The following is a 22,769-nucleotide window of genomic DNA, read 5'->3' on the forward strand; positions in this document are numbered from 1 at the left end:
TACTGAAAAGGCCCTGGCCCTAGTTGAGACCAATCTAACTACCTCCGTGGGGCATACCAGGAGAGGCTGTACCGTGAGTACGTGGGTCCTAGGCTGCGTAGGGCTTTAAAGGTCTAAACCAGCACCTTAAACCCGAATCTGAAGCTGAATGTTGGAAGATTCGGGACAGATCCAAGAAAGGACTCCCGGTGGTACAGTGTTCAACTCCTACAGGAGGCGTTCATCAATGTGGGTGGCTTTCAAAGAGGATTTAGATAAATTCATGAAGGAGGAGGCTATCAATGGTTACCAGCCATGATGGCTCTGCAGTGCCACCACAGCTGGAGCAGAGGCGGAGCAAGATCAGGTGGTACCCGGGGCGAAAACATTTTTGTCACACACACCCCACATTGCAATTTTGGGGAACGTTGCCAAGAGTTGCTGAGCTTATTTTAGGGAGGGTACCCCAAAGCTGTTGAGCTTTTCTTTAGGGAGGTTTGGCCGAGAAACAGATATGCAAGCAGATCATGCAAATCCGACCAATGATCGTATAAGAAGAAGAAGAAGAAGAGTTTGGATTTGATATCCTGCCTTTCACTCCCCTTCAGGAGTCTCAAAGCGGCTAACAATCTCCTTTCCCTTCCTCCCCCACAACAAACACTCTGTGAGATGAGTGGGGCTGAGAGACTTCAAAGAAGTGTGACTGGCCCAAGGTCACCCAGCAGCTGCATGTGGAGGAGCAGGGAAGCGAACCCGGTTCCCCAGATTACGAGACTACCGCTCTTAACCACTACACCACACTGGCCATGACCACTGCACCACACTGACCACGACAGCGCCGCCAGCAGTGGGGAGCAAGCACCTCCTGCAGGGTGTCAGCGCTGCCCGCCAATCATGAAACTCCAACCAATGATCACATAAAACCACACGTCGGATATGCGAGCACCGTCCGCTGGAGGGTGTCAGGATGATCGCTGGGCGTATACGGGCGATCAGCGGGTGGATTTTCACAATGACGATTGCGCCAACCGTGAAAATACACCTGCTGGGGGTGTGAGCACTGCCATGCCAATCTACCTGGGGGGATTTCGTCACTAGGCATGACACCCGGGGCGGACCACATCCCCGCACCCCCCCTTGCGACGCCCCTGAGCTGGAGGCAGTGCTAGTTGCTGAAAGCCACAGGACAGGAGACAGCTGGGCTAGATGGAGCCTTGGTCTGGTCCAGCAGGCTCTTCTAATGCTCAGTGCCCCTCCTCCAAACTATTTGTTATAGAACATCTTACACAAGTTCAGGAGGGGGACACACCATAGCAGCCAGCTGGCAGGGGAACTTTCCAATGTGTTTGGGTGGTGGACAAGGTTTAGGCCAGGCTTCCTCAACCTCAGCCCTCCAGATGTTTTGAGACTACAGTTCCCATCATCCCTAACCAATGGTCCTGCTAGCTAGGGATCATGGGCGTTGTAGGCCAAAAACAAGGTTGAGGAAGCCTGGTTTAGGCAAACCACGTATCCCATAAAGACATCACCATATCTGCTGTCTCTCATTCCAAAAGAAACACGAACCCTGCGTCAGCGCCTGGAACCCCTAGAATCTCACAGCGCTCAAGATGCATCAATCTGATGTCATTAAAGGTAAAGGGACCCAGATGTCATTAAAGGTAAAGGGTCCAGTCGTGGCAGACTCTGGGGTTGCAGCGCTCGTCTCACTTTATTGGCTGAGGGAGCCGACGTACAGCTTCCGGGTCATGTGGCCAGCATGACTAAGCTGCTTCTGGCGAACCAGAGCAGTGCACGGAAACGCCGTTACCTTCCTGCCAGAGTGGTACCTATTTATCTACTTGAACTTTGATGTGCTTTCGAACTGTTTACTTGAGTTCAAAAGACATGTTCCAGCCAAGCATAAACACTAAATGAGGACGTGATACAAGACGGATTGGAGGCGTGGCCCAGGAAGAGTTCCAAGGGCCAGCTAGAGAGGCCCAGGGGCCGTGTTGGTCCCACGAGCCAGAGCTTTCTCACCCCTGCCCTGCAAAATGTTTTGGTGACTCACGGCCTGCAGCTGGATGGTCAAGTCATTCTTCTCCTGGCTGAGGGTGTTTGTCTTTTCTTCCAGCTCTTTGACACGGTCCATCAGCTCCTGCGTCTTGGACATGGCGCTCCTCAGCTCCTCTTCCTTTGCTTTCATCTCCTCCTCTTGCCGGGCCACGTTCAGCAGAGGTTTGACCTATGGGGAAGGGGACCCGGGGCCACAAAGTGAGCATCAGAAGGGGGGCAGGCAGGTTGCCCATCCCTGCTTTGCCATAATAACTCAGGAAATCAAAACTATTAGATGCAGGCTTGCATTTCCACAAACGGTAAAGTTCCTTCCCATTTTTAAAGTTCCTTCCCTTTAATCCAGCAGAGGGTCCTTCTGATGGGGGGGTGGGAGAGGTGAACTTTACCAGTTTCTCCCCTAACCAACATCACCCCCTACTTTGTTCCATGGGATCTTCTGGAACAGATGTGAGACAGATGTAGGCATTGCCAAAGAGGCATTTATTTTTTATGATTTGGAACACAATGAACATTCAGATGAAGGCTAAATATTTTATTAAATAGCCCAAAGAAGCTACAAAGCACTGTTATTCTCTTATTCAGTCTTTGGTTTCTGGGGACTTTGTCAACAACAGGTGTGAAGCCTGAAGATGGTATTGGAGGGGTAACTGGTGCACAGAACTTCCGAAGTCCAGCCTGTGCAGCAGTTTTCACTAACAAATGTGTTTTGGGGGCTTCTATTGTTAATGGAGAAATCTGAGGGCTCCCTTGGACAAAAAACAAGGACATCAGCCAAGAATACCAGAGCCAAACAGCAGCCAGTAGGCTTGGTCTTTATTGAAGACTGTCGCGACAGGACTCCCACCTGCCACAAGGTGGAACAAGATGGAAGCCCAAAAGAAAAGCGAACCCAAACTTTTATTAGCTGCTAATCCCCATGTTACACCCCCAAACTACATCACTAATACATCATGGTTACACCATGAAAGGGGAGGTCTGGTGGCCGTAATCTGAGCATCCTGGACCCTGCCCCATGGTTCTCCTTGCCCTCCACCAAACACCCATCAAGTGTAACAAAAGAGATATTTACATTTCCATGTTTCCCAGCCAAGTTAATCACACCCTTTTGTCTTCAACTGGGTTTGTTATTTCTGGAATGGCTACCTGTCTAGCACTCAGGTGTCAGGATGCCAGCGATTATCACTCAGGCAGAGGGGCTGCTGAGTAGCTGAGCTCACATATCTATATGAATTTCTGAAGTTTTCCCAGTCAGCCAGTACATAGATACATCTATCAGTGAATTGTTAAATTTGGTATCGGGCAGCAAAGGCCCTTTGAAAAGATAGGAAGAAACTGTGATGAAGTGTTTCGTGGGGACAAATCACAAAAGTCACAAAAGTGATTGTGCTGATTTTGGTAGTGGGCTGCATGTGCATGATATCTGCTGGAGGGGCAACCCCCCCCCCAACCTATACATAAATTCCTGCAACACTATACTGTACATCCATTCCAACACTGGTGTCTGGATAGCACATCCATTGCCCACCAGGGTGAAAGACTAACCAATATTGGCAGGAAGTTAACAGAAATAACTCCCTTATTCCAGGTGCTTTATTCCAGCCTTATCTTAAAAGATTAACATCCTCACACAGTGCCAACTCAATAGAACAAGGCGTGAGAAACTACGAGGTTATGGCATAAACAGACTGAGTCACTTAAAGGCCCAGACATGCAGGATTTCTAAGTATTATGGGGGCATGTGAGCAGCAAACAGTGGGCACTATCCCAAGCTCCTCGAGATAACAAGAATCTTCCTCAATATAACACTACAGCGCGGGGGGGGGGGGGGGGGGAATTAAGCGGGAGGCAGGGAATAGCCTTCCTTCCAATTCCACCAGAATTTTGCTCGCAGGATCTCTGGATCTAAGCCATTCTGGGTTTTTCAGGTTGGATTTTAACTACTTATGGTGAGCTGCTTTGGGGTCTCTTTGCTGAAAAACCACGTACCTGTTCATTTTTAAATATAGAAACGAACGAAAGGAAACCTCTTATTTTGGTTAATTACCGTATTTTTTGCTCTATAAGACTCACTTTTCCCCCCCTAAAAAGTAAAGGGAAATGTGTGTGCGTCTTATGGAGCGAATGCAGGCTGCGCAGCTATCCCAGAAGCCAGAACAGCAAGAGAGATTGCTGCTTTCACTGCGTAGCGATCCCTTTTGCTGTTCTGGCTTCTGAGATTCAGAATATTTTTTTTCTTGTTTTCCTCCTCCAAAAAAAAACTAGGTGCGTCTTGTGGTCTGGTCCGTCTTATAGAGCGAAAAATACGGTAAGAAATTTATTAACTGCTTCATAGAAATATATCTCTAAGGCATTTTCATGAAGCAGTGCAAATATATTTTTTTTAAAAAATACATTTTGCACTTCACATGGCTCCCATGTTGTACTGCAAAACCCCAGCTTCTTTTCAGGGTGTTCCTTCAGATGGGAAACGGCTCCTTCCCTTTTGCCTTGTCAATAATTAACCGAAACCCACAATGGGACTCCTTAGCATCAAACAAAGGGGCTGATAAATTCTCCTCCTGTTTCCTTGTTCTCCAGAATTGCCCTGGTCACCAAGCCAGCTCCTCCCCTCTTGGACCCACAATGCTGAGCTGGGTTGCTTGGCCTCACCTTGTTATACAGCTTCCACCAGCCCCAGTACCGCATCTGCAAGAACTTGCGCACATTCCTCTGGATAAGCATCAGGCCCAGCCTGAAATGGAAAGGAAAAACCGGTTGCAGAGTCCATCATCCCCTGGAGGGACCTAGGTTCCCTGCGCCTTGATTTAACCCAACCAGCAGATTCTTACCACCCCCCACCTACAAGGGGACTACATTATTAGATGGGCGGAGCCACCCACCTGTCCATCACCTGACACCATCACGAGATCCGCAGGCGACCTTAAAGGGACTCCCTCTCAGTGCCCATCAGTGCCAATCAGCTGATTGGTGCTGGGCTATACAGGGGCTGCTCACAGTACCTATCAGCCGATCGCTGCCGAGAGCAGCACATTAGTGGGGAACTCCCTAGTGATGCTGAGATAAGCCACTTCTTTACCTGCCATCATATATGGCAGTGGTTCTCAACCTGTGGGTCCTCAGATGTTGTTGGACTACAACTCCCATCATCCCTGACCACTGGTCATGTTGCCTAGGAATGATGGGAGTTGTAGTCCAACAACATCTGGGGACCCACAGGTTGAGAACCACTGACATATGGGACAGTGCCTGAAGCGGGGCCCAGTTGCAGGTCAGTGATAACTCACATGGCGTCAGTGACATTAACTCTTTCTTCAAAGAAACAAAACTCAGGAGACTAGGCCTAGTGAGAACAGCAATTCTTCCCAGTAGGTCTTGCCCAATGAGGCAATTGCGAGGACTCCTCCCCACCGCTCCCTAAGACGTCTACTCCCCTGGGTCTTTCCCAAGCTTTCTGAGACTCTGCCAAAAGTCTGTCTCTGCTCTGCCCTCTGCATACCTCTTCTGGTCCTGGGAGACCAGGCAGGAGGGCCATTTGTATGAACAGGAGGGGGAGACCCATTGCCTTCTTCAGCAGCCATCTCATCTCTGCCTCTTGCCCCTCTCCAGCTTCCGATTCTGGCTCTGGACTGCTCTCTGTCCCAGCCTCTTCCTGCTCACTAAACCCTGTTACCTCTTCAGCTTCCGACACCTCCTGCTCCCTCTTCTGCCTCTGACTGCTCATCAACGTCCCACCATCAATCCCTGGGCTCTGAGCCTTCTTCCCTTGGGGGTTCCCCAGCTGGTGCCCCCAACATTCCTCTGCATCCAGCCAGAGGCAGGGGTATGTGTGTTGGAGGGCAATGGCTTTGCCAGACCTAATTAGGACCCTTGCCAAGCACAATTAGGCCTGCAGGCTGGGGGTTCCCCATCTCCCAGTTTAAACTGGGGGTCCCCCCCGATTTAAACTGGGGTGGGGTTTCCTGGCTCACAGAGCCCCTTCACTGGCACCACATTGAACTGTACTAGCCAGGCCGAGCGCCACAAGCTACAAGGGTTTCTCCCAAGGAGCAAAGGGCTGATACAGAGGGCAAGGGAACACTACCAGAGTGGTGCATGCTCTGGTTATCTCCCGCTTGGACTACTGCAATGCGCTCTACATGGGGCTACCTTTGAAGGTGACCCAGAAACTATAACTAATCCAGAATGTGGCAGCTAGAGTGTTGACTGGGAGCGACCGCTGAGACCACATAACACAGGTCCTGAAAGAGCTACATTGGCTGCCAGTACATTTCCAAGCACAATTCAAAGTGTTGGTGCTGACCATTAAAGCCCTAAACAGCCTCGGTCCTGTATACCTGAAGGAGTGTCTCCACCCCCATCGTTCAGCCTGGACACTGAGAACCAGCGCCGAGGGCCTTCTGGCGGTTCCCTCACTGCAAGAAGTGAGGTTACAGGGAACCAGGCAGAGGGCCTTCTCGGTGGTGGCACCCGCCCTGTGGAACGCCCTCCCATCAGATGTCAAAGAGATAAAAACTACCTGACATTTAGAAGACATCTGAAGGCAGCCCTGTTCAGGGAAGTTTTTAATGTGTGACATTTTGATGTATTTTTAATCTTTGTTGGAAGCTGCCCAGAGTGGCTGGGGAAACCCAGCCAGATGGGCGGGGTACAAATAGTAAATAATTATTGTCAGGGACTCAGCGGGAGCGCAGGGAGGGGAGGAGATGGAGAGCGAGGGGGAGCAATCCGAGGGCAGCGTAGGAGAAGATGACAGCAGCCCGAGAGATTCCATGAGCCTCTCCAGCGAATCAGCGGCTTTGAAATGGAAACTAAACCTCAATAAAGACTTTTGTACATAACGACAGCCTGGCGTTGGTCCTCTGTGAGCTGGGACCTAGAGGCAGCTCTGACAATTATTATTATTATTATTATTATTATTATTATTATTATTATTATTATTATACCTCCTGTCTAGCATCTTCTTGAACTCAATCCTCATCAGGAAGCCCCGGCCCCGGCACTGCAACATGGTCATGATCTTTGCCAAACGCTCGTCTCGCATGTCTTCCAGCTTGGCCAAGATTCCAGCGCGGAAGAAGACCTTCGAAAGCAAGGAGCAGACGCCCATCAAGACACTGGCGGAGAATGATCGCACAGCCAGCTCACCCTGCAAAGCTCTGTTTCACATATGATTCTCGGAGGATACAGAGGTCACTTCTTCTACAAGAAGCCACGAACGGGGGGGGGGGGGACAGCTCCTCTCAAAGGGAACAGTAAGGCTGCTACAACAGTGGAAGTCACAAGCTATACCCACAAAGGAGGAATGGATTTGTAAACTAAATGAATATTTAATTTTGTCAAAATTAACTGCTATAATAAGAAATCAGTCGAATCAAAAATTTTAAAAAGGAGTGGAAATGTTTTGACGAATATACGGCAAAATATTGCTCAAAAAACGATACACTAATATGTCTAGATTAGAATGTGAAGTGCTGGATGAAAGAAAAATTAGTAATGAAAGATAATAAGAATATACAGATGATCTGAGACGATTGTAGAATGCTACGATTATTGTAAATTGTATAATGTGGAGGAAATTGAGTGGGGGCGGAGGGGAGTGGGAGGAAGGAGAAAAGAACAATATGATGGATTGAGGAAATAGAAATGTAAATTTATGAGGGGATGGAGAGGAAATGGTGTTGGCTTTGGCTTTGGTATATCTGTATTGTAATGTAATATGTGAAAACCAAGAAAGAAAGAAAGAAAGAAAGAAAGAAAGAAAGAAAGAGAGAGAGAGAAAGAAAGAAAGAAAGAAAGAAAGAAAGAAAGAAAGAAAGAAAGAAAGAAAGAAAGAAAGAAAGAACTGTAAGGCCAGACTGAAGCCTGCCGTACCTTCGTATGCCCAATTTTGTACTCATTCTCTCCCAGGTCCAGAGATCCCAGGAGAAGTTCTGAGGCCTTCTTGTTGTCCACGAATCCCTGAGGGATCACGTTGGGGTTCAGCACCTGGTACCTGAGAAGAGAAAGACCCAAGCGGCCACTGAGACGCTTTCAAGAACCACAGTCTGGTGGCTGGTGGGCCACAGAACAGCTAAGCAAACTGATGGGGGAGAGTAGTAGCCAGTAAGGCAACACAGATGGGCACCAGCCTTGCTCTGCCAGCTCCTCAACCCAGCCAATCACGGGAGCTAATCGAGAGAGGAGGGATAAGGCGTGGAGTGCATCATGGCAGGACATGGGCATGAATTCTGCTGCCATGCATCTCACCAGACTGAGTTCCCACAGCCCCCTCTTCTCTTTTGTGGTATGTTCTGCTGGGTTTGGATGCTTGGAGAGCCACAACTCCTCTCCTTCTGGCAGGACCAAGCCAGAAGGAAATCACACGGAGCAAGCTGGAGTTTATTAGCCAAAACAGCATCAACACAGGAGTATCAGGCCAAATGAGCACAGCAGCTCATCTCCGGTAAGACTTGCTCCTATGTAGCAGCTGCAGAGACTGAAGGTCCCCCACAGATGCCTAAGTTCCCATCTTTCCAGGTTTTCCCCCAAGCAGCCAGAGACTGAGCCTGCACACCACCAATCTCTCCACCACCCTCTTCAGGCCTCTTCTGAGGGGAGAGAGACTTTCTGCCGGCAATGTCTTTTCCTCCTGCCTTATCCCACCCTCCAGCCCCAGACCATGACTTTGAGAAGCAGCTGGGAAGAGAGTACCTCAGAGATAGCTTTTAAAGATGATTTTATGGGTTGCATGCCCTGGTTTCTCAATCTGATCCTTTTGCATGGTTTTGTATGTTTTGTGGTATTTTATGCATCAATTATGTTATTGATTATAAATTAGTAACTCTTTATTGTAATTGGTAAGTATAAACTGTTTAATTATTATTTCCTGATGCTTAATTTTACCCTTTGCTATTGGATTCTAAAGGATTGTCGAATATTTTAAAGTTACTGTGACTTTTCATATAGTATCTGATGGTTACTATTAATGTTTGATGTTCTTATTCTTATTCTTATTCTGTGTTGGAAGCCACCCAGAGTGGCTGGGGCAACCCAGCCAGATGGGCAGTATATAAATATAAAAGTATTATTATTATTATTATGGTTCTGGGAGACCAGGACGGAGGGGAGCTTGTTGCAGCAGGAGGAGGAGACACTCAAGACTCTTCACCAGCCTGACTCATCTCTGCCCCTTGGCCTCCCTTCTCTCCTGCTTCAGCTTCTGCCTCTGTTTCTGGCCTTCTCTCTGCCACAGGCTCTCCCTGCTCACTAAAGCCTGTTACCTCATCAGCTTCCAACACCCCCTCCTCCCAAGCTTCTCTCTCTTCTCCCTCTGACCACTCCTCGTCGTCCCACCACCCCTCTCCTGGCTCTGAACCTTTCCCCCCTGGGGGTTCACCAGCTGGTTCCTCCCACCATTCCTCTGCGTCCAATCGGTCCATGACACCTGACCCCCTTAGCAGCTACAACTGAGAAGTGGGTGCACTTCATCTGTAGCTCTGCTGGGGCTGGAGGAGAATTTTGATCAGTCTGGTTGTTCATCATCTAACTGGCAGTTCCAGCCAACATGGCCAATGACCAGGCCAGGTGGGGTTGTAGCTCATCAATACCAGCAGAGAGACAGGCATTCCATCCCCCATCCTAAAAATGCATGGTGTGTTGATGATTATATTCACCTTTGCTTGAACTCAGGGTACTGCAACCTGTTGGGGAAACCTTTCCGGCAAATACGGATACCTTCCAAAACGCCATTACAGGCCAGCTGGTGCAAAATCAGGTGCGCATCCACCACACCTGCAAAAGACAGAGCACAATGTTTCCATTTCATGGCTGCAAGAGCAAAAACTGCTGCGGGGCTGTTGCTTGAACGAGGCTGGCTCAGTCAGGGTTGAGTGAATTAGGATGCTACCCTGAAAACTAAAGAAGAGGCGCTCAAGCAAATGGTGGAGCACTAGAGAGAAAGGGTCTAGAATCAGAGCCTCCGCGAGCCAGTCTTTTGGATGCTTTGCTTCCCGTGGCAATTCACCAAGCCAAGTGGACGATGCTCCATGGAACAAGACGTTTCAGCCTGAATGCAGTCAACTGACCCCCCCTCCCAAGTCAACTGGGACAACACTGGGGGGGGGGGAATAATGTCTCCTCTTCTGCCCAAATGGTTGTTTAGAATTCGGGATGCTGCTGATATGAATAAGTCAACTTAACTCATTCATAACAGCAGCACCACAAATTCTAAACAACCATTATATCTGTGCAAGAAAGGGCCATGTGTCTGATAGGAATGGATAGCTGCCGCATCTTTCTGGAAAGAAAAAAAAATGGAAGAGGATGCCTGCCCTTATTCATTATTTTAGTAACTGCTTTTTTGTTTTCTCGGGCTTTCCTAGAAAATTAGGACTGGACTTCTTCTTGCCCTGCTAGACTGTGGGATTGGTTTAAAATGCATTTTAAACTGCTTTGTGACATTCCTTGGAATGCAAGCAGTACAGAAGTATGATAAAATAAATGAATTAAAAAAATTATCTGGCCTAGTACCGATGACTTCCCTCTTCCTCTTTTGTTTGTTATTTACGGAGTGCTGAATGGTTATTTAACCAGCCCTCCTTATATACCTATGGGACGCTGGTGGCGCTGTGGGCTAAACCACAGAGCCTAGGGCTTGCCGATCAGAAGGTCGGCGGTTCGAATCCCCACGATGGGGTGAGCTCCTGTTGCTCGGTCCCAGCTCCTGCCAACCTATCAGTTTGAAAGCACGTCAAAGTGCAAGTAGATAAACAGGTACCACTCCGACGGGAAGGTGAATGGCGTTTCCGTGCGCTGCTCTGGTTCGCCAGAAGCGGCTTAGTCCTGCTGGCCACATGACCTGGAAGCTGTACGCTGGCTCCCTCGGCCAGTAAAGCAAGATGAGCGCTACAACCCCAGAGTTGGTCACGACTGGACCTAATGGTCAGGGGTCCCTTTACCCTTTACCTTTACCTTATATACCTTTTTTATATTTACAATTTTTAAAAGGGAAAGAAGAACAGCAAAGCTCCATACCGGACTGCTTGAACTCATTTGGAACGATGCAGCGGACGAAATGAGGGGCTGTGCTGTGCAAGGTGGTCATCAGCTTGTTCAGCTGCTCCTGAAACAGGAAGAGGAAATGGAATGGGGGGGGGGTAGTCAGGTGGGGGGAGAATATTGCATTCATTTCTTAAAATTTATACACTGCTTGATTGCAAAGAAGAAGAAGAAGAAGAAGGCACCTCAAGGTGGTTTACACCCAAAAAAGTAAAATCATTGGTGAAAACTGTTTAAAAAAACTATATAAAACATTCAGAAAAACTAAAATCAGATTACGGCACACATCAGCATTCTACATATCCAGGCAGACTTGTTTAAGAAAAAATGTGTTTAGCAGGTGCAGAAAAGTGTACAGTGAAGGCATCCGCCTGGTATCAATAGGCAGGGAGTTCCGAAGGGCAGATGCTGCCACAGGAAACAATCAATTTCTTACAAATGCTAAACAGGTATCCTGTGAAATCTGTCGCAGTGCTGGCTTTGTGCCAGACAGAAGCAGCCGAGTGGGCATGGTGCCAGGTGATCTCGCAGGTAAACCGGTCCCAAGTTGTTAAGGGCTTGGTTGTTGTGGGCACCCGTCTTTCTCGAGAGACAATGGAGTGCGCCTCCGGGGGTGAAGTCAAACTGCTACGTTAGCAGCACCAAAGTAACCTCCCCGGGGCGCAAACCTGGGCAGTGTGCATGGAGGTCCTGGGCGGACCAGATGACAAGAACCTTCCCCCCCCCCCTCGGCCTGGTTGATGTGGTCCAAAGGAAAGCAGAACAAGACATTTGGCACCAGCTCAGCTGCAGGAGTTACCAGAAGGAGGCATGTAAGGTGCCGTCCAACCATCTTAGAGTCTCCACTCTGGATTTGTGTAGGGTTGACTCCTTAGCATTTTCTTCTCCTGAAGATACCTCACAAGGCAGCAGAGGGCTTGATACACTAATGGTAATATCTTGATCTTGGCCTGGTAGGGATGCCTTCATTTTTCCTGCCAGCAATCCTGAAGGCCCGCCAGAGCCAAACATCCCTGTTCCACGACTGTAGGTCACCACACCAGCTGCTGGGTTTCTGGCTGGTTCTCAGACCGCTGCCACCCTCAACACACACACACACACACACCCCACAGGAGCAAAAGAAGTGCCACATGGCTATCCACTGATGCCGAGGACAGAGGTGGTGTTCCCTTACCAGGTGAGAATTTAGTTAATGAATTTTGGAAACAGATTGGTATAGAAATATCGGGAATTGTGGGTAGGAAGGTGAGAATATCTAAATTAATGGTTCTTATTAGTCTGAGTAGCACCGAGTTAAAAACAAAAGAGGAATGTAAGTGGGTAAAATTGATGGTAACTGCAGACAGACAGGTTATAGCGAGTAACTGAAAAAATGCGGAAGAATTAGCAGTGAACCAATGGAGGGAAAAACTGAATAATATTATAATTTTAGAATATCTAACTGTGAAGATACACAGAATGAAAGGGTTTAAGGTCAGTGAGAAAGAGGAGGATTGGTTTGAGAATATATTGAATTATTTGGGTAGGTTTGAACAATTTGGGGCAATTAAAATGTTAAAAGTTAAATAAACCTTGTGGATGGAGGAGTGTTAACATATATAAAATTGTACATATGGTTGATTTGAATATGTTATTAATGATTATGTATACCCAATGTACCAGCCGCCTGGGGGGTTTCGCTGTTTGTGTTTTGGTTGTTGGTAAAAAATAAAATTTTAAACATTCTCTTACCAGGTGAGACTTACCCTATAGAAGTTGGAGACAGTCATAAAAGAGGATCCCCTTTTCTGCTTCTTGGTTGTTCCAGCTGAGGAAAACATGGAACTGAAGATGATTCAAGTGTATATGGAAATAAATTCATGCGTACACAAAACCTAGGATGCTTCCCTATTTTCATCTCAGAGGCTGAGGGGTTACTAAAGAGGCCATTTCAGTACAGTACAGTACAGTACAGTACCTTGGAAGTCGAACGGAATCCGTTCCAGATTTGTTTGAAAACCAAATCGTGGCTTCTGATTGGCTGCAGGAAACATTTGGGTTCCAAAAGAACGTTCACAAACCGGAACAATCACTTCTGGGTTTCGATCGTTCAGGAGTCAAAACGTCCAAGTTCCAGGGTGTTCGGGATCTAAGGTACAACTGTACTTGCAGAAACAATGTTTCTGGTGGGGTTTTGGTAATGTGACTTTGCAACAACAACAACATTCATAAGCAGACAGATTTCCAAGTTGACAGAATCGTAGAATTGTAGAGTTGGAAGCGACTGCGTGGGTCATTTAGGCCCACCCCTGGCCGTGCAAGAATCTTTTGCCCAGTGTGGTCTTGAACCCACAACTCTAAAATTAAGAGTCTTGTGCTCTACTGACTGAACTGTCTGTCAAGGAAGGACAGGGGCCACATAGCTCAGCAGCACAACAACCCTGTGAGGGAGGTTAGCCTTAGAGACAGTCAGGCATTCAGCTTCATGGCAGAGTGGGGACTAGAACTCCTTTCTCTCAGGTCTGAATCCAGTACTCTAACCACTTCGCCACACTGCCTGATGGATGTGGCAGTCCACAATATCTGAAGTACACCAGGTATAGTGGACGGAACACCGTGCCGGGGAGACTTTGGTCAAGTCACGCTCTCTCAGCTTAACCTTACCTGGTGGGGTTGTTGTGAGCAGGAAATAGGACAACCTAACTGGAGTTGTTTGCTGGGTCTGGGGTAGGAAATGCAAGCAAGGAGATCCACGCACCTGCGGCCTCCTCTTCTTTGAAGAGAGTGCAGAGCAGGGCCATCCCGGACTTCTGGAACAAGCCCACCACCGTTTCATTCAGGGGGTCCTTGTTCTTCTCCAGCCACCCGGTGATATTGTAACCCACCTGGAGCAAGAAAGTGTTAGTAAGTAAGTAAGTAATTTTATTTACGGCCATAGGCCCATACAGGTAAAAACGACACATAAATAACAACTTGTGCACGTGGGGAAAACAGCCACTAGGTAAAGGTAAAGGTACCCCTGCCCGTACGGGCCAGTCTTGACAGACTCTGGGGTTGTGCGCCCATCTCACTTAAGAGGCCAGGGGACAGCGCTGTCCGGAGACACTTCCGGGTCACGTGGCCAGCGTGACATCGCTGCTCTGGCGAGCCAGAGCCGCACACGGAAACGCCGTTTACCTTCCCGCTGGTAAGCGGTCCCTATTTATCTACTTGCACCCGGAGGTGCTTTCGAACTGCTAGGTTGGCAGGTGCTGGGACCGAGCAGCGGGAGCGCACCCCGCCGCAGGGATTCGAACCACCGACCTTTCGATCGGCAAGTCCTAGGCGCTGAGGCTTTAACCCACAGCGCCACCTGCGTCTAAAGCACCACTATAACAATAAAATACTATAGAATAGAATGGCATACTACGCCTTAGTTAGCTTGTAGTGCTCCTTGGCGTCGCTTTTGGGTAAGGACAGCGACCAGGAACATTGCCACTTTCAGGGTCGTATGAGTATCCTTATCCTGCAAGATTTGGGCAAGGTGGAATTTTCTAGTTTCTGTATGATTGATCCCAACAAATTTGCCCGTGGCACATTAAACAGGGGGCAAGTGAACATAATGTGCTGGAGCGACTCCGGTGTCTCCTTATCACATTCGCACATGGCGGGGGCTTGGCCCTTTGAGAATCTATGTCTCAGGACGTTGGAGGGAAAAACGTTGAACCTCGCTTTGGTGAAGGCCAGTCTATGGGCAACAGTCGAAAGGGAGGAGAGGTATGATGGAACGCAGTAAGTTAATGTGATACCAATGTTCTGAGGCGAACAAACACCTCCCCCCAGCATATAATTTCGCTGTAGATCGATGTCATCCAGTCTTTGGCGGATCAGTCTTTGAGCAGTAATTTGGTCTAGTTTTAGGGAATCTGAAGGAGAGATTCCATAACTCAGGAGTTTGGCATGAATTCTACTAGTCCAAGGGCTAGAGAATTCATCTCGCCATAAGCAGTGGACAAGGTAATGGTTTGGTAGTCTATGCCACAATGATAACCAATAATTGAAGACTTGCTTCCACAGGCAAGTTTCTAAGGATGCGATCTTCAATTCTAGTCGCATGGCTGCGTTGCTTACGCACAGAGGGAGCATTAGGAGCCGACGTAGAAATTGATTTTGCAGTGTCTCGAGAGGAGCAAGATCTGTCATCACAGCCCAAAGCGGGGCAGCATAAGCAAGCACGGCAACCACTTTTGCCTTGAACACCTTTAGGGCCGAGGGAACGTGCAAAGCTCCATCCGAAAAAAAGAATCGGAGGAGCGCATATGACAGAGTTTTGACCTTGTTAAGTAGGTGTTGAATTTGAGCTTTCCACCCCAAATTGTATTGAAAAATAACTCCTAGGTATTGAAATTTTAGAACTTGCTCTATTTTTGCTCCACCAAGCTTCCATTCGTATAATCTCCGGCTTCTGGAGAAAATCAGAATCTTGGATTTAACATGGTTGATGGTTAATTGGTTGAGTTGACAATACGTGGCAAAGATCTTCAGAGCTCTGATTAGAAGTGTTAGAATTCCTGCTCCGTGATTGCAGTTATGGGATTGTTGTCTTTCACATGGCAGTGTATGTTTTGACTCCACAGAGTGGGAAGTGACGGAGACAGGATGTTTGTGTTACTGTGAAGTGGGACTATTGTCCTTTGTCCTTTTTCTCTTTGCTGTCTGATGCTAGAGAGAGAGGGAGCCATGTTGCAGTGCTCCGTGTGTGTTTATATGTAAATAAAGTAGATTAGCCAAAATGCTGAGCTACTGAAGTCTGTCACGCGCATGATGCACAAACTCTGTGGATCCCTAAGTGTGCCAGTGTTGGTTGGCATCGGTCGCTGTGATGTTTGGGCTGAAGAAAGCTTATGAAGCTCCTGAACAATCGACCAGGAGGGAGGGAACATGCCAGTCAGGCATGTGTCTCTGCCAGAGTCCTACTCAAGTTTAGGCTGAACTCCTGACAACAAGGAGAGGAAAAAGTGGGCATGGTGGCACTCAGGAATTACTGTATTTTTCGCCCCATAGGACACTTTTTCCCCTCCAAAAATGAAGGGGAAATGTGTGTGCGTCCTATGGGGCGAATGCAGGCTTTCGCTGAAGCCTGGAGAGCGAGAGGCATCGGTGCGCACCGACCCCTCTCGCTCTCCAGGCTTCAGGAAGCTATCCACAAGCCTTGCAAGCCCGGTGGGAGTTCCCGTGGGCTCACAAGGCTTGCGGGCAGCAGCTTGCAGCCCTGGCGAGTGTCCACAAGCCTTGCGCGCCCGGTGGGAGGTCCCGACGAGCGCGCGAGGCTTGGGGCGGCAGCCTGTCGCCCGAAGCACGGGGAGCCCTCCGGAGGGCGCCCCGTGCTTCGGGCGAGTGTCGGCAAGCCTTGCGCGCCCGGTGGGAGGTCCCGACGAGCGCGCGAGGCTTGGGGCGGCAGCCTGTCGCCCGAAGCACGGGGAGCCCTCCAGAGGGTGCCCCGTGCTTCGGGCGAGTGTGCGCAAGGCTTGGGGCGGCAGCCGCAGCTGGGGGGGAAATTTTTTTAAAAAATTCATTTCCCCCCCCAAAAAACGAGGTGCGTCCTATGGGCCGGTGCGCCCTATAGGACGAAAAATACAGTACATGACCTCAACACCTAGCTCTGTCTTCCGAAACCTGGTGCCCTCAGGATCAGTGGCGTAGCATGGGTTGTCAGCACCCGGGGCAAGGCAAGTAATTTGCACCCCCTAACCTGGGGCAAGGCAAGTAATTTGCGCCCCTAACCCCTAACCTGCCGCCGCTGCCAGCTTCTTCTTGCTGCTGCTTGGGCTGGTCGGGTGTAGTTCTCTCCCGCGCTCAGCGCTGTGCTGGGCGGCCGCTGCACTGTCCCTCCCCCAGATAGTCCCTCCCTCGTTCTCTCTCTGCTCCGCACCGCAACGCACACCTGGCACCCTCCCCCTCCACAGTGGGCGGCGACCCGGCAGCTCGGATCAGATTCGCACAGCCAGAACTGCAGTGAGAGAGAGAGTGAGTGAGCCAGGTAGGGGCAGAGAGCTGCGAGTGCGAGTGCGCGCCCCCCCCCAAATGTTGCGCCCGGTGCGGCTGGCCCCCCCTGCACCCCCCACGCTACGCCACTGCTCAGGATGTTGCTGGGATACAAGCCTCATTTCAGACATGTGGTTTATATACTTATGTGTTTGCCTTGTACATTAATGAACATTTATTCTAGATTTGAGACCTTAGAATTCTTATAACAGTATACAAATTTTATTAAATAATAATAATAATACTCACGGTGCCAGCATAATGCACCAGCTCAAAGTGGGCTTCAGCCCCTTTGCCTTTGCCTCCTTTGGGCTTCAGGAAGTTGGGGGACTTCCCCAGATGATTGTCGTAGAGAGCAGCCTTGAAGGTAGCATCAGTTGCCTTGGGGAACACACACTGCTCTTCAAGGATGGAGAAGATGCCCATGGGCTGGAGAGGAGGAGGACCCAGTAAGAAAACACACACACACACACACACACAAGCCCTGGATTTAATTAAGTCCTCCTTGGTGTTTGCAAAATCAGCAGTGAAAATAAATAAATAAGTAAATAAGTAAATAAATAAATAAATAAATAAATAAATAAGTAAGTAAGTAAGTAAGTAAATAAATAAATAAATAAATAAATAAATAATACTTGCCCATCCGGCTGGGCTTCCCCAGCCGCTCTGGGTGGCTCCCAGCAGATTAAAAACAGAATAAAACATCAAACATTAGAAACTTCCCTAAACAGGGCTGCCTTCAGATGTCTTCTAAAAGTCAGATAGTTCTTTATTTCCTTGACATCTGGTGGGAGGGCGTTCCACAGGGCGGGCGCCACCACTGAGAAGGATCTCTGCCTGGTTCCCTGTAACCTCACTTCTCGCAGTGAGGGAACCACCAGAAGGCCTTCAGAGCTGGACCTCAGTGTCCGGGCAGAGTAGGGATTTATCATGAATGCACAAAGAATAAGGACATGTGGAGGGAGCGATGAATATTAAGAATCTGCGCAGACAGCACTACCTCAGCAGGCTAAGCCGCAGGGTTGAGGTGAAACAGAAAGAACTGCTTTGCCTTGCTGCCAAGCCTTGTCCCACCCAAAGCTGGTGAAGGAGCATCGCCATCAGTGCCCATTTGGGGCAAGATCGTGCCAATTTGGGGTGAAATCTCATCCAAAATGGCCACCATCTTGCCTCAAATTGGCGGTGATGGCGGCGGCACTTCTCAGTCGCTGGTGGAGGCAGCGGGGCAGGTGGGGCCTCCATGGGTGTGCTGCCTGAGGGGGCGAGTTTTGCCGCCTGAACCAGCGGCCTCACTTGCCTCACAGCCGGGCCGGCTCTGCTAAGCCACCAGAGGCCGGCCATTCTGCAGACTGGCGAGAGGGGCTCACTGTTATGTCCTGAAGTTCTCACCCTGGGCCAGCAGGGGGATACTGTAGATAGTTATGCAAATGAAGAATCGAAACTGACGTTCAGTGATTGGTTGGTTTTAGAAAGTTGTTACAGTAACGTGGTACTGGAGCTCTATATAAGCAGGCTGACTGAGCCCTTCAGCTCAGTTCTGTCCTGGCCTGTGAATAAACAAGAGCTGTTTGAAGAATCGCTGTGTCGTCTGATATGTTCACCCACAACTTAACACTCACCTTTTCCAGGAGCTCAATGCAAGCCTGCAGATCCAAACCAAAGTCGATGAAGACCCAGTCGATCCCTTCTCGCTTGTACTCCTCCTGCTCCAGCACAAACATGTGGTGGTTGAAGAACTGCTGCAGCTTCTCGTTGGTGAAGTTGATGCAGAGCTGCTCAAAGCTGTTGAACTGCAAAGGGAATAGAAACAAAGGCCTGCGTCAGGGGCTGGCAGGATGCGGGCAAGTGTGCGCCATGGGAAAGGGGGCTGGAGTCTGACATGCCAGAGGGGGGCAGTGAATTGCAGGGAACTTCACCAGCCAGCGCGGGTGGCACTGTGGGTTAAACCACAGAGCCTAGGACTTGCCGATCAGAAGGTCGGCGGTTCGAATCCCTGCGACGGGGTGAGCTCCTGTTGCTCGGTCCCTGCTCCTGCCAACCTAGCAGTTCGAAAGCACGTCAAAGTGCAAGTAGATAAATAGGTACCGATCCGGTGGGAAGGTAAAAGGCATTGTGAGGACTTGGAGAGGCAAGCAACTGATCTCTGCAGTGGGTCACTATGGGTCCATCTCCATGTAAACACTGACAGTCTGGAAGGGGTTTGTAATCTATCTATCTGGAATTGCTTAATAGTAATAATTTCTAAGTGTCGTACATATTTTTTTTTAAGGATTCAAAGGATAAGAACCATGGAAATTCATCCTAGAAACAGTAAACAATCTCACAATCCATGCTGAAACAGGAAAGCCTTCGGTGCTATCTGCACTGTAACATTTAAAGCAGTACCATACCACTTTAAACAGTTGTGGCGTCCCCGGAAATAATCCTGGGAAGCTTAGTTAGCTAAGGGCACTGAGAGTGGCTGGGAGGCCCCTATTTGATTCGCAGAACTGCTGTTTCACATTCAATCCATGGGAACCCTGGGAATTGTAGCTCTGGGTGGAGAACTGGGCATTTTCTGAACATTGGCTGGAGGACTACACTGTAAAATTCAGGGAAGAGCCAATTTAGAAGGATGGGTCTATGTTTTGGTTCTCTTCTGAATGTGCACATTTGACAGATATGGCTTTAGATATGGGTCTGAGCTGGTGAAAGGCAGTTCCCTGCATTCCTAAAACCCCATAGCGTGCCAGGAAAACCCCAAGGTCTGCAAAAGTACCCCCAAAAAATATTTAAAGGACAAAAGCGGCACAAGGAATGCCACGAATAGGTTGGGATGGAAAAACAAGAAGACCAGGGTGGGAAGAGCAGTGGAATGGAGTATCCTGATAGTAGGGGTGGCTGGAAAACTGAATAGGAGATATCTAAACTGCAACATTTTGTTGCAGACCCCACCTGCAACCCTCCCGCTAGAGCTGTTCCTAGTTTCCTTGTACCTCAAATATTTCAAAGCCAGCGATATCCAGCACTCCGATAAAGAACTGCCTTTGCATCTTGGTGTCCAGAGTCTTGTTGATTCTGACGACTAGCCACTTGAACATCTTGTCATAGACGGCTTTGCCCAGGGCACCAACGGAGTTGTGGCACTGGTCCATGTTCTGCCCCTTCTGCACAAACTCGTTGCCCACTTTCACCCGGGGCCGGGTGATGCCCTTCTGGAGTTCCCCGGAGTTGAGAGCCATGAGGTGGGCGACTTTGTCGGCCACTGCCAAAAGACCAAAGGCACAGATTAATCAGAAGGGGAGCAAACTGCTGGCCATGACGAAGGCCCCCGTTTCCTCAGACAAGGAAACCACAACCATTTCTGCAAGTTCTGCTAGGCCGCTGTTGCAGAAAGGACAACACAAGCACAGACAGTGCCTGTCTGCCCAGGAGTAAGTCCAATGGGGCTAAGGGCTTTTTCATACTTCCGATTCCCCCACCCCTAGATAGCACGGGTCCAAGTGGTTTTGTCTTTGCCCCATTGCTTTCCCCCAGAAAATTCACTCTTTAGTGCTAAATCGGAGCAAAGAACAATCCACAGAAAACCCAAGTGCTGTTCGTTCGGATTCAGCACTAAACTGTGGGCTTTCCTGGGGGAAGAGGCAGAGCAAACGGAAATGTGAATAAGCCATCAACCACATGTTTAATTAAGGTTTTAAACTACATTCTTAAAAATTATATTTTATTAAGTTTCAACATTTTAAACATCTACAATCCAACAAACAATTCCCCCCCCCTCATATTTTATCAACTTCCCACCCCATTTTCCACTTGATGTTGTTGTTTCTCCACTTCTGCTTCTCCCTATCTTCTGCCTGTTAAAATCATAACCACAATACTATAATCTACAGTGGTACCTAGGTTTTTGAACATCTCCGTTGACGAACATTTCAGTTTCCGAACGCCGTAAACCCGGAAGTAAACGCTTGGGTTTTTGAACACGCCTCAGAAGTTGAACATGCCACGCGGCTTCCGCTGAGTGCAAAATCCTGAGGCCTAGCTGTCGGCTATTGAGTTTTCGGTTTTCAAACGTTTCAAAACTCGAACGGTCTTCCGGAATGGATTACGTTCAAAAACAGAGGTACCACTGTAATTACTTACGTGGCTCATAGCTCAAATCCAAAGTAGTCCAAAAAAGGCTTCCATTCTTCCACAAAGGACTCATCATCAGATTCTCTTAATTTTGCCAGTTCTGCATAGTCCATTATTTTACATATTGTCAACACTTTGAGTTGCAAAACAGTGAATTCCTTTGAATTTGAGATTTGACCAGAATCCCTTATTTAGTTGGGGAGGGTGTGGCACTTGAGATGTTGTTGAACTCAAATTCCCATCAGCCCCAGGCACTACGGCCAACGGCCAGGGATGATGGAAGTTGTAGTCCCGCAACAAGTGGGAGGCCAAGGGTTCCCCATTCCGATGGCCACTTGGTTCCTGCTGCTCCTCCCCGCTCTGTTACCTTCAGCGGTGTCAACTTCTGCCTGCTCCTCTCTTGGCTTCTGCTTGAATTTCATGTTGCCGAAGTGCATTATGCCTCCAGTCAGCTTATAAACGCTTATCTTCTCTTCTTGAGTGAAGCCTAGGACATCAAAGGCCACCTGGAAGAGAGGAATCATGATCATTTCCAAACCTTGTGTACCGTTTCTCAATAGGTGTCAAAGCACTCCACACACACACCCGCTCCAATTTAGATATTACAGTCAGCAGTTCAATCACCACCACCATCGAAACTGGAATAATTAAGCTTAAAACCCCTCAACTTCTGGAGGCATGTTGAAAAGAAACATTCTCGTTTGCTTCTGGGAAAATAAATAGGTAGAGAACAGTATAAGAGCTGTAGCTTCATTCTAGAGCAGCGGTTCTCAACCTGTGGGTCCCCAGATGTTGTTGGACTACAACTCCCATCATCCCTGAGCTCTGGCCTTGCTAGCTAGGGATGATTGGAGTTGTAGTCCAACAACATCTGGGGACCCACAGTTTGAGAACCGCTGTTCTAGAGCATCTCCTCTATATGCAGAAGATCCCAGGTTTCATCCCTGGCATTTCCAGGTAGGCCTGGAAAAGACTCCTGCCCGAGAACCTGGATCAGTTTAGACCACTGGTCTTTGACTGGTGGCTCAGTCCAGACCCTCAAATGGTGGCATCCTGATCTAAGGTGGTCTGCAGCAGCAGCAATAGGAGACAAAGGGAGGAGGAGGGGGAAAATAATAATAGGGCCCCCAGTGCATGCTTGGGTTAAAGGTGGGTTGTGAGTCTAAAAAGGTTGGATACTGTGGGTGTAAGCAATGCCCAGGTATGTGGACCAGTGATTGTTAAGTATAATTGCTTAATTGACACTGAAATGGAGAATGCCCATCTGTATTGCTGAAAGGGTTTAACTGGAAGATTCCACTGAAGCTAAGGAAGAGCAAAAAGGGCTCTCTGAGCTCCTTTGTGGGCTGATAATCAACTGTTGCTGTTCTCTGCTCGCTAACACGTGAGTGTTTAACTTTAGATCAGGTGATAAAGGTATTGAATTGCAAATCTCCACTTTGAAAGATAGTTGCTGTTAGTTTTTGTTCCCAGGCTCTGCGGGAGTAAGATGCCTTTCCAGGAGCTCAATAGTCTTGGGGCTGGAATGCAGGCTAACGGAGCCAGTGTGTGTGTGTGTGTGTGTGTGTGTGTGTGTGAGA

General features: G+C 48.6%; 1 protein-coding gene across 1 annotated transcript in view; it reads right to left on the reverse strand.

Annotated features, from left to right (window-relative positions):
• The window catches only part of MYH16 (myosin heavy chain 16), a 63,867-nt gene that overhangs the window by 27,826 nt on the left and 13,272 nt on the right, over positions 1-22,769 (reverse strand). Inside the window, exons 11-22 of the mRNA XM_079953663.1 lie at positions 21,557-21,695; positions 20,052-20,320; positions 18,696-18,866; positions 17,326-17,505; positions 13,811-13,937; positions 12,819-12,880; positions 11,050-11,137; positions 9,690-9,807; positions 7,909-8,029; positions 6,981-7,117; positions 4,687-4,768; positions 2,033-2,206 (exon numbers count right to left, since the gene is read on the reverse strand). Of these exons, the coding sequence (XP_079809789.1) occupies positions 2,033-2,206; positions 4,687-4,768; positions 6,981-7,117; positions 7,909-8,029; positions 9,690-9,807; positions 11,050-11,137; positions 12,819-12,880; positions 13,811-13,937; positions 17,326-17,505; positions 18,696-18,866; positions 20,052-20,320; positions 21,557-21,695 (1,668 nt within the window). The remainder of the gene's footprint in view (positions 1-2,032; positions 2,207-4,686; positions 4,769-6,980; positions 7,118-7,908; positions 8,030-9,689; positions 9,808-11,049; positions 11,138-12,818; positions 12,881-13,810; positions 13,938-17,325; positions 17,506-18,695; positions 18,867-20,051; positions 20,321-21,556; positions 21,696-22,769) is intronic.

This window comes from Podarcis cretensis (assembly GCF_951804945.1).
Source record: "Podarcis cretensis genome assembly, chromosome: 14".
Classification (NCBI taxonomy): domain Eukaryota; kingdom Metazoa; phylum Chordata; class Lepidosauria; order Squamata; family Lacertidae; genus Podarcis; species Podarcis cretensis.